At 34.0% G+C, this 12494-nt stretch overlaps 1 protein-coding gene and 1 long non-coding RNA gene across 8 annotated transcripts in view; one reads left to right on the top strand and one right to left on the bottom strand.

The window, feature by feature from the left end:
* The window catches only part of LOC148301102 (uncharacterized), a 154132-nt gene that overhangs the window by 51624 nt on the left and 90014 nt on the right, over positions 1-12494 (top strand). For all 7 annotated transcript variants that reach the window (XM_088273827.1, XM_088273821.1, XM_088273822.1 and 4 more), the window contains 2 exons: positions 2758-2832; positions 3530-3658. In XM_088273827.1, coding sequence (XP_088129953.1) covers positions 2758-2832; positions 3530-3658 — 204 coding nt within the window. The remainder of the gene's footprint in view (positions 1-2757; positions 2833-3529; positions 3659-12494) is intronic.
* Positions 8356-11119, bottom strand: LOC148301103 (uncharacterized). The gene is made up of 2 exons (XR_015838841.1): positions 11043-11119; positions 8356-9650 (listed from the first exon to the last, which is right to left on the bottom strand). It is a non-coding gene; the product is annotated as an uncharacterized LOC148301103 (long non-coding RNA).

Here is a 12494-nt window from a genome sequence, read left to right as displayed (position 1 = left end):
GCTACTGCGCTGGGGTCCCGGGTTTGATTCCCAGGGAGATCAACGTAAATACAAGTGATTTTGTACTCTAATATAATTTAATATAATTTAATTTTACCCTGGACTGGTATCTGAAGCGCTGGGCCGATTACTTTTCCTTCATGTATTTTACTATCAAGATAACACTGTTTATATATGATGCAGTACGAGTGTTGTACAATAACTACGTAATTGTTAAATTATGTACAAAGAAGCAAACATGAACCAATTCTCGGATAGATATTTATGTTTCATATCGCTCACTCCTTTCAAGAACGTCATAAATCAAAAAACTTGGTTTTTCAGGAGAACGTTTTTAAATTTTAAAAGTACAATACAATGTATTAAAAATAAATATCAAGCCACTTTTTGAATTTTTTACTGTGCTACAGATCTTTTTAGGTATAACCTTAAGGTTTTTTCTCCATTTGAAAAATATTAAGTTTATTTAAAAAAAAAAAATTAATCCACCTTCTCCTCAAAATGCAAAAACAACACTTTCTGCCCTGTAGCGGGTAAATATTAAGTTAAAAATATGCCCCTTTTGCTGGGATATAGTACATTTTTGGGGCATTCCGAAAACATGCACAACTGAAAATTTACGATTTTTGAAAGGAGTGAGCGATATATCAACCTAACACCAGTCACAATGAAAGAGATCTGCATTCAGAATATTCGGTTTAAGGGATGAAATTTAATAAAGGGAGATCATCGCAATGTCATATTGAGTGAAATAACATGATTATCTGTTGGCATTCTTTGTGAGTTATAAATATTATGCAAATGAAAAAAAAATGTGTATCACTAGTTTTCTGTGATATTTCCATGCTTGATTACGCATCCACAAAAACATTGGATGCACAGCACCATACGCTTACCATTGGCATTACCATTACAATAAAATATAGATTTTTTTTATCCTTCATTTCCTTGTTTTGACATTTTTTGAGGCATTACCATATATAGGTATATAATGTTCTTGTGGGAAGACCCTAGAATTTTTTAACAGGAAAATATTGTACAACGATAACAGTTGCACCTTTAATATCCAAAAGTAATTCATCAATTGCTTTGAAATTTTGGCAACATTATATTCGAATTACAGACGTTTTTATGCTAGATTTTTTTTACTGTAATGGCAGTGCCATCTTTTGAAACGAATCAGTGACACACATCCAATACTAAACATTGTTCATAGAATTTCAGTATTTTTATTGCTTCACAAGCATTAAACTTATTAGAAATATATGTTTTTTTTCCATTTAACCAAACTGAGCCACAGTAATGCATAGGTTAGTACACCTAACGTATAAAATCATTTAAAATAAAACCAAAATATGTATGACGGGTCTTTTCATGTTTCATTCACCATTAAAAAAAAATATATATACTTATATGAGGTTTTTTCTGGTTATTAAAATATTGATTCCGGAGATCATTTTTTCCTTCTACCCTTTTTATATCATGGACCGCGAGTGTTCATCTTGAAAATATATTAATTTTGATTTGGACACCCTATGAAACATCAGTATAAAATTAATAACATACAGATAAAAATAACATGAGATAAGTAGTAATTTCTCCTCTATAAGAGCACTGGCACTAGTGTTTGCAATATACATTACATGGTATAATCGCTGAAGGTACATAATAAAAAACGAATTGAAACTCTGTGCTAAAATATCATTCTATTATCAAGTATCGTCTTGCATGCTGCTTTGATTTGTGTGCTCAAGAAAGTCGGGTTGTGTAGTCAGTGTCACGAATTTTGAACTTAAGCTAGATTTAAGCCCACTTACCGTTGCTTGATATCTGTTTCTAATCACAAGGTCAGGATTACAAAAATATTCTGTAAAATAAATGTTTATACATACACACACACACACATATATATATATATATATATATATATATATATATATATATATATATATATATATATATATATATATATATATATGTATATTGTGTGTGTTATTTTAATAGTACATATAATCTTGAATACTTGTGATTGAATAATACATACAAAGTATTAAAAATTGAGTTAAATGAATATTTAACACATTTCGGACGGGTGTTTTTTATGCCTGTGGACCGCTGGCGACGGGATTTAATAATTATGTACAAATAGTTAAGACCTCAACAGAGACATTGGACAATATATTTATATAAAAAACATTAAGTATGTGATTCCTTCTTTTCTGACTTTGAAATGAAGCCAGCGCACAAGGTAAAAATACTCTTCCTGTCCTTTAGCATCAATCGACCAAACGGCTAGAGATACCTTTCCCGTCCGAAGTGTGTTAATACTTCAAATCAAAGGTCTGTTTTCAATTAACCGTTTTTTAGAGATTTTTTTTCGCAAGGCTTTTTGAAAAAATGGTTCATTTTAAATCTACTGGGCATTGTAAGGGCAAATAAAATAGTTTTTATTTCACAAAAAATTGTTTTTGTTGTTTTTTTTGCGAATATTATAGACGAATCACAACTTTAGAAAAACGTATGCTGCGAAACAATCTTCCAGCTCGACCGCCAAAATACAATGCTTCATCGTCGGTTTATCGACGGCTGCACTTTTGGCAAAGTTTACCAGAGTTTATATTGATTCTCAGCATAATACTTAAAATTTATATTATTTTAATATTTTTTCAAGGGTCCATATTAACTTTTTCCCTAATATTTATGTTAGGGAAATCTATATAATTGTATTTTAATTTACTTTTCATGTTTTGTTTTTAGAATATGGGTTCTGGTCGATCCAGTACAGCAACCAAAGACGGATCTGCACATCCACACGCTGGAAGTGATGTTAAGGTGATTATTTTATGTTACACTCACAAAATGTACAATGAAAACAAAAACAAAAAAATAAGTAGCCGTTGAGTAAATTTGTTATTTAAAGTTAGTTATTTATAGATGCGAAAGTTTGTCCAAATATTTTAATGTATTTATCATTCATACACTTGTGTATGAATGATAAATACAGGAGTGTAGCTACGGGAGTATATTTACCACATAATTTGTCACAATGAGACAAGTTAAATTAAATATTACATTTTCATTAGCTTTTTAATAGTAATATCTATTTTATTTATCTATTCATAAATTTGAGTTTAATAACGATGAAAATTAAATAAACTTTCTACTGTGGTGGCCTTATGACGTAGTTGGGTAGACACTCAACTGCAAAACTGGCATCGCTGGTTCGATTTCCGCCAAGTGCAATTATTAAATGCTCTGGGTGTTTGTGATGTATTTTTCACATTTACCTTCCCTATCCTTACTATCCTATCTGCAGATATGTCTCTAAAAGAATAGGCTTTGCGGATTATTCCTTTAAAAAACTGACATTTCATTGGTTTGTACGATGTCTGCAGACATTTGTTTCAATCTAATCCCGTTCCTCGGAATTTATATCAGATTTTCGTCAATTTAAACGACCCTTACGTTACTGAAACTCCTCGGTTGGATAGCAAAAATCATTACTGATTCTAAGAACATTATTTTTCAGTACTACCATACTGTGACAGCGGCTAGTTCAAACCGTAGGCCAAGTACGATGACAAAAGTGATGGATATATTCCGCAGCAAGCCGGCTGGACCTACAACTATAACCACGGAACCAGATAAACGACGCCAGGTTAGTAGTAAATTTAAAAAATGTATTATATTCTCAACCAATAATAAGGTCATACGTATAGTTAGATGTACAAAAAGAGACAGATGACTAGACTCAAACCCCCATATACACCATAATCGACTGTCAACCAACAAAGCATGTCAGAGAATGTCTGTTCCACAGCATTCCTAATGTATATATAAGAGTCTTATTAAAAATCTATGTGATAAGTACGGCAAATATTCTGCAGACGATTTCTCAATAGATTTTAGTATTCCGTTGTAATTTTCATGTGGAAAAAATAAAAATATAAATAAGCGCAGGATCATGTTATGCTACGTACAGACAGGGTAGGTTATCTACTGTCAAGTATTCTGAGAATGGTTTTTTCAATGCAGCCAAACTTGGTTATTACGATTATGGCAATAGTGAGATCTCAAATATAACGGGGAAACATTTGTTGGCATTTTAGTCTGTGATTTTCTCCTTACATTAATTCACGTTTATAATAATCAAACCAATCAAACCCCTATCCGCACCCCGACTTCTTCAAAAAGGCGGACTTCTTAGGTATACTGAGCAAAAACATCTTCGTAAAATTCTCAATACCCTTAATAATTATTTTTTGACATCTCATCAAAGATGAAGAAAAATATGGAAGACTGGGCATTTACGGGGCTGACGACCGTCATCGGCTGGTTTAAGTGATCACTTTACACACGTGTAACATTCACCAATTCTACCCATTATTGACAACCGCACTACTCAAATTCTTGGAAGTTCTTTATACATGAACCAATTTAGAAACCTTGTTCTTGAATCACTAGAACTTCACTAGAGACATCTATTGGTGAGATGTAAAGAAGCTTTTTACTAAGCAGAAACTCTTATATTAGTATGTGAGGTCCGAATCCTGGATTATAATCACACACATGAGAAACGCCAGAAAATACCATTTTCATTTTTATTATTTAAGCTTATAATTTGACCAGATAATTTATTTACAACATTTTGAGTGTGTCCAAATACTTGTTCACAAAATCTGGATTATCTCCAATTACAGGAGTTATTTTCATATTACGGTCGTCAGCCCCGACTTCCATATTCTTCTTCATCTTTGATGAGATGTCAAAAAATAATATGAAAATAACTCCTGTAATTGGAGATAATCCAGATTTTGTGAACAAGTATTTGGACACACTCAAAATGTTACCCTTAATAATAAAATCCAATCAGACATTTAACTAGATTGATGCGGCTGAGATCGGATTACGTGTATGACAATAGATAAGATATTAAGTACTTCATTAACAAAAGAAAATAACATAAAATATTGAACTACACAAAAATTTAAAATGGGATTTGCAAAATGAAAATACTACAATAATCTGAAAAAAATTACATCTTAAAAACATACTTAATAAATACAAAAGAATTAGTTATAGAATTTGATCTTCAGATCTAACTTGGGAGGGTGCAAATGATTTAGTAGCCAACAGAATAATTTTTATTTAATTTTTAATTACCTAACGTGCAAGTGATTCTGAAATCTAGCTACGGCATATGCAACACCGCTTATCATGACCCTACTCAGGCTTCAACTTTTTAGGTTTCATAGCCTATGCCTCCTCGTGAGTGGATTTTCTCTTTATGTTTAAAGTTACTGTAATTTCATGTAATTCGTGAGTGAAAATTCTAGGCAAAAACACTCACATCCAACAGAAGAGTCTGGAAGCAAACCATATAAATAGTTATAAAATAAACAAGTAACATGATTACATAAAAACCATTAATTTATTTTAAAAAAAAACTGTTATTTTTTCGAACAATAAAATAACACCAATTGGTAGATAACTACGTAAACCAAGTTTGAAGATTTTGGGTTTGAACCTTTGAAAGTACAGACTTGAACCTTTTTGGTTTGCATCTACACTAAAATAAAAAGAACAATTATTTACGTAGGTTTGTTCCATATCCCCTGGAAACTAAAAAATGAACTAACTAACTTACCATCACGCCGCTCCTCCGCAGGGGTAGGCATAGAGAATAGAACGCCACACCGCTCTGTTTTTGCAAACATTCTTCGCCTCTTCCATATTCATACATCTTCTCATATATACACGCCGATCATTCCGACTCCTGACCTGACAGCTTTCAAGTATTTGAAATACTCGATCATGCCAAGTTTTCTTCGGTCTTCCTCTGCTTCTATTGCCAACCACATTCGCCGCGTAACTTAAGCTTAAGCTTTTATTAAAAAATACAAAATAGTGAAAAATTATTAAATGCGGTTTTATGAAGAATTGACAAATTATATTATCATTATGTAATATATATCCGTCGCTCCTTTTACATAGGCTTCAGGCATGCCGTTTCTTTAACGAAAATGCCTTATAATATTTAACCTTCATTTTATCTTAAACATTTTTCCATTCGACGAGGCGTATGTCATTTTTTTGCTTAAGGCCTTATTCGCAATAATATAATTCAGCAAGCGTCCGGTAGCACTAAGCTAACTCCATTTTTGCAGTCGGACGCCAGGAAATTGTATTTTTCTATCATCCCTATAATCTGCCCGCTGCGAGCTTCTCTCAAACAATTTTTATTTTTTACCAATGATATTAATTACCAGTCGTGTAAAATTACATTTCAAAATTCACCGGTCGTTCGAAGTAGTAAAATTCATTTTCCCATACAAGCTAATTATTTTGAAGATCGTTTCTCTAGGGCGCTTCACGTTTATTAGGCATATTTCGTTACATGAGAGACATAATCAATTCGGTAATCGATTATTGGACGAAAATGAAAATATAGTGTAAAAAGAGATCTTCATATTCTGACGCCACGGAATACAACGATACAATTCGATATAATAAAATGTACACGTCAGACGCTATATATGAACACTTGAGTTACCACGCGTTGTGCAAGTAATATGTATCATTGTGTTTTAACAAACCCAACGAATTAACACAAAAATCCGGAACATAGATGCATTTTTTTCCTCGTTATCTCGAAAATATCGAATCACGAACATGTATGGTAGATTGTATTTTAGTTATCACAAACCATTAATATCAGTATCAACGATTGAAGCACCAATCAATGACAGTGTAAATATTGAATAAACAGAAGATATTTATGCAAATTTTGGTTTCTTGCGTTTCTTTTGAGATGCTCTCCCTGTGCCTCTCACAATGAATCTCTCTCATTCTTTATTTTTTAAGAAGTTTCACTGCGCATTTTATTTTAATTTTTTCATACGTCATAGTTTTGTATCTATTTCGCTGTGCATTATGCGACCTTTTTTTCATCGAGTAACCGGTAATTCGTAAAATAGGTTCGAAATAACGATGGCTATCGATCGTGATGAAAAAAACGCAAAACAGTATATTGGATACATATGTACGTAGGAGACGGAAAATCTGCGGCGAGTGCGAAGGAGATGGCGCATAGATACGTTCGCGAATTCTCGAATTTCTGACGATCTTAGAGCGCTTGTACACTACACGGAATTTTACTGTCCGGCAGTCCGGTTAGCATGATAAAACGGATGATTGGCTTGGATTGGCTTGTGCTTTTGGCCGTCTTCGGGTCGGTGCGTGATCACGGTGCGCGCAATTCAATCACGCCAAACTGTCGTAGTCACTTTTATTTAAAAAAAAATGGACCTGCCGGACGGTATAATTCCCCGTAGTGCACAAGCGCTCTTAGAACGTTTGTGCACTATACGGAATTTTACCGTCCGGCACTTCAGTTAGCATGATAAACGGATAATTGGCTCGGATCGGCTTGTGCTTTTGTCATTCTTTCTTCGGATCTGTACGCTCGATCGGTGAGTGAAATTCGATTACGCTAAACTGTCGTAGTCACTTAAATAAAAAAATAAAAATAAAAAAAACGTACTCCCGGACGGTAAATTTCCGTGTAGTGCACAAGCGGTCTTACGGTGCGGTGAGTGTCTAAGTAGGAGGACCCCGGAAATTATTTTATTATTTTTCGACATCTAAAAAAATTACACTATTCAATAGTGTAATTTTTCAACAAGCAGCAAAAAAAAAAGAATTCCAATATATATTATTTACATAAGTCATATAATATTCCCGATAACTAACTTCTATTTTTTATTTTATGTGAATAGTGTGGTAAAATTGGTGAATGTTGCACGTGTGTGAAGTGACCACTTAACCAGCCTGTGACAGGTCATACGCCCTGTAAATACCCAGGCTTCCATATTCTTCTTCATCTATGTTGAGGTGTCAAAATGTCAACAAAAAATTTTTTTACAGTATCAACACGTTTCGACCACACGAATGTGGGGTTTAGTGGGGAAAATTATTTCCTTTTTTGAAAATTGCGACTTTTGTCGTGAAGAATTTGATTTTTGAAGTGATACTTCTTTGGCGGCGCTTCGATAATCGATATCGAGAGTGAAATTTCAAGGACGCGTCACTTTTTAGGCGCATTTCGTTTCGAGTAATTCAATTTTTTCTCGTTGTATCGAAAATATCGAATTACGGAAATATTTCTTATATTTGAGTTATGCCAAATCAGTAATACCAATTGAATATCTTTTAAGAGAGATGCTCTTTTTCTCTGCCTCCCACACTGAATATCTCTTATTCTTTCTTTTAGAAGAAGTTTCACTATAAGTTCAGTGCATTTTTTTAGTATTAGGTACTAAAAATATTTATTTTTCGATGAATACTCATTTAAAGTTTTCGAAATTTGTCGAATTTGTCTTTTGTTTTGGCACATTATTTTCACATCTTTCCAGTAGCTTTAAAATACTACAGTAAAAAGATGACGTATTTTTTTGCAAGTTCGCAATTTGCTCATAAATGTTTACCGTCCAGTTGTCATCTGATTTTTTATTGAGATTTTTTTTATCGACTCCAGTTAGTTTAAATATATGTACGCACAATGTCTCGGGTTATTTTATTTTTTTAAATATATGTGCCCTCTGCGCAGTCAAACTCAGTGGGGACATATATCCGTAATCTGTAATTTGTAATTAAGTGATAGTAAAAAATTAAATTAAATACATGCCTAAAGAGCCGTAATACAAATAGTAAAAAAATGTATGTATCTATGAAATAAACAAATAAAAAAATAAAAAAATGTATTCGCCGCGATGACCACGATAAGAACGGCAAATCTCAAATCGCCAGAAGACCTTTGACGTTGCTGCGTGGGCAGACAATAATATTATGTATCTTATTCGGGTCTGTACCCACTGATCGCCAATGATGCTCGGGCCGCCTCGAGTCATTCTCGTGCCTTCGCAATTAACGTCGAATTTTCAGTGATTGCGTAATACCGATGTATGTACATACTTACCTGGTCGCGAGCAGGCTCCGAACTCTGATAAGAATAGTCTTTCTAGCTCGGCGCCGGTATGCGCGCGTGTACATTACGTGCCCGCTTATCGATACACCTGCCGGTCTCATCGTCTCCCGAATTTACGCGAACACGTACTACGAAATGTGAAGCGGACTGGATGTAATGGACAGCCGCTGAGATAATGGTCAAATGCCGCGGCCGAAATGTCGCCGCGGGCAGTTCCGTCCGACTGGAAGCCGGCAAGTTGTGCGGAAATTCCTTCCTGCATTGTATCACGATCCCTTCAAAATAAAACGCCTTCCTGAAACGAGTGTTGTTATTGTTCTTTTAAGTTAATTTTCCTCAACCAGAGTGTAGTTCTTTTTATTTATAATCATAATATCTGAATAAGTATTGGACCTTGAGTTGATAGTGCCACGCGCCGGTGCCGATACGTTCTTAAGGGCAGTATATTTTGAGCGTAGCGGCGTTTGTATAGCCCGAATCCTTCTTTGTCTTCGGTCATTTCCGCAATATCAGTTTCTGGTTGGTTGGGAACTTTAAGATGGCTGCCTATTTCCGGTGGATCAAGGGCGGAAAGAAGGAAGACGAGCCTTTTGGGGGGATACCCAAACCGAGAAGTAGGTCTCTGGATGCTCGCTCTCTCGAATTGAGTGGAGTTAGATCTCTTCTGCAACAAGTAAATATATATTTAACTAGTTATCAGTTTACGCGACTTTATTTGCTTCATAGCTACAGTTTCCTAGATGAATATTCAGCCTAACGTATTGCTGTACCAAAAGTCGTTTAGTGCTTTAAACTATCCAGGAATATTTCCACACAATTGTAGACACCTAATAAAAGCCTTTTATACATTTACGGGTTTTTTGAGAGGATATTTCTTTCCCTTGGTTATTTTTAGCTATACCCTTGTGTTAACACAAACTACGTTTATTGTATTACAGCACAGTATAAATGAAATAAAATAAAAACATAAGATTTTTATAAATAAAAATATTATGGTATTACCCAAATTGAGGATAATATGGTCTTAAGCTAATTGCAAGCTCGTATATATATAAATAATATAAAGATTTACTAATTCTTTTTTTTTAAATTGCTATTTTAGATACTATCAATTTGATTCATTTAAACATAAGGATTTTTAGCACATTTTACATCGAAATTCCAACATTTGTTGAATAAACTACCTAAAATAGCACTGTTTTCTTGCATCAAGCGGGAACATACCTCATGACTAACGTGACCATTTATTTTTGTCATCTACCAATGTTTACATAATAGTATGTATATTTAAGAAAACACACATTTTTTCATAGTTTTATGTATTGATAAAAAGAAAAGGAATGTTGATAAAGAAAATAAAAGGAATAAATAATAAAAATATGAAAAAAATATTTTGTTTTATACGGGATAGGCTGTCTAAAAACGGGACGGTCCCGTTCAAAACGGGACGTATGGTCACATTACTCATGACATACTTTAATCAGTCGTATTTTCTTCTCGATTAGGTAAAATAAATCCATTGCAAAGCTTACAGAAATCGTCTAAATGATTTAGGTATTCATATTATATTCATATAGTATCAAAGATGAAGAAGAAATACTGTCTGAAGAAGTCTGGGCATTTACAGGGCTGACGACCGTCATAGGCTGGTTTAAGTGATCACTTTACACACGTGTAACATTCACCAATTCTACCCGTTATTGACAACCATACTACTCAAATTCTTGGAAGTTATTTATATATATGAACCAATTTAGAAACCTTGTTCTAGAATCACTAAAACTTCACTATGGACATCTATTGGTGAGATGAAAAGAAGCGTTTTTAAGAAGCTTTTTTTACGGTCGTCAGCCCCGTAAATGCCCAGACTTACAAATTACTTCTTCATTTTTGATGAGATGTCAAAATGTTTTATTAAAAATGGCCATACAAATAAAAATATAATTGGAGATAATCCAGATTTGTGAACAAGTATTTGGAAACACTCAAAATGTTGATTTGGGTATTATTTTGATAGAACGAAACAAGATTTGAAATAAAAATTTTCGTGTCGTACCTGGTCGAAACTGGATACATTTCTTCAGCACAACAATACCAGACAGTGTTCACAAGATTGACATAAAAATAAAATGCGATATGGCATTGCCATCTAATAATGACAAGGCGAAATAACAGGTCTAACACGGTAGCGCGGCGTATTCTCTAATGCACGGGTGGCCAACCCGCGGCCCGCGGGCCGCAGCCGTGTTTGTAGAATATATTTTTAAACCAGTGATATATTTGTGATACGCATCAACAAAATTTATGCCCTAAAGTATTCTATGAGCCAAGTCATGCATGTTGTTATATAAACAGTGAACAATATCCGTTCGCACGCTCTTCAGCATTGCCAATTAACGCGATCTCAAAACATCACGAAAACCAGTTAAGATGTGCAACTTCAACTATTGAAATAGATTTAAAAAAATTAATTAAGCAAAGAGAAACTCAAATCTCAAACTGAGTGGTCATTTATAAATTGGTTTTTATTAAAATAAAAATGTTAATATTGTTTGTTTTATGTGTCCTAATTAATAATTTTGATTGTTATTTTTTTGTTCATTGTATGTTTTCTACTTTCTACTGGTGGTAGAAATGTTTTCTCTCTTCATAATTACCATGATTTTACTTTCTAATTACCTCCGTATTCAAATTATTTATAATATGCACTTACAAAAAAACTAAATTCTTCTGTATGCGGCCCTTGGGAAAACTTTAAGTCATCGATGCGGCCCGGGATGCTATTTGGGTTGGCCAGGCCTGCTCTAATGCGACCTGACCCCCCCACTTTACCTTAGATACTAAATCTTTGAGAATAGATGCCGGCGAAGCATTTTAAGCGTGCTATGGTTTGACTTCGTGTGGAACGAGGAAATACGGCGCAGGAACTCGGCTGTCCAAATTTAAAACACAGTAAGGGACATTTTTTGTAGTAGTTTTTTTTGCATTTTTGGACTAAGTAGAGTCTACTTACTCCATAAATGCAAAAAAAACCTACTACACAAAAAATGTCCCTTACTGTGTTTTAAATTTGGACAGCCGAACTCATGATCACAACCGTCGCTAAGAAAAAAATATTTAGTTGGCTAGGCCCGTATTTCGCATGCCTCATTCAAGCGTGCCTCTTCAAAGCATCAGGTTTTTGTCTGAACTTCGGGACGCGGACCTGATTTGAGAAGATGCAAGGGAGCAGTCAGAGCAGTCAGAGCCTGGATGCAGTTTTTGAACTCAATATGCTCCACATAGACAGCGGATATGGATGAATGATTATTATTTTACGAGTATGTACAGTATTATGCTATACAAACCAACTTTATTTTAATAGTTTATACCAACTCACCAAAAGCCGATTCTTTGATTAAGATGATTGTAGATTGTGTATAGTATAAAAGTACGTGTTTTGTTAATACTTTTTAAATTAATTTGATTATTTACCGCAAAACACGTAGAAATCGCCAAGAAACGATTC

The sequence above is a fragment of the Brachycentrus maculatus genome, unplaced genomic scaffold (genome assembly GCF_059751285.1).
Source record: "Brachycentrus maculatus isolate JH-2025_06_01 unplaced genomic scaffold, ASM5975128v1 h1tg000608l, whole genome shotgun sequence".
NCBI lineage: Eukaryota > Metazoa > Arthropoda > Insecta > Trichoptera > Brachycentridae > Brachycentrus > Brachycentrus maculatus.
The sequence above is the reverse complement of the archived record's forward strand: the minus strand, read 5'-3'. Positions and strand labels throughout refer to the sequence as shown.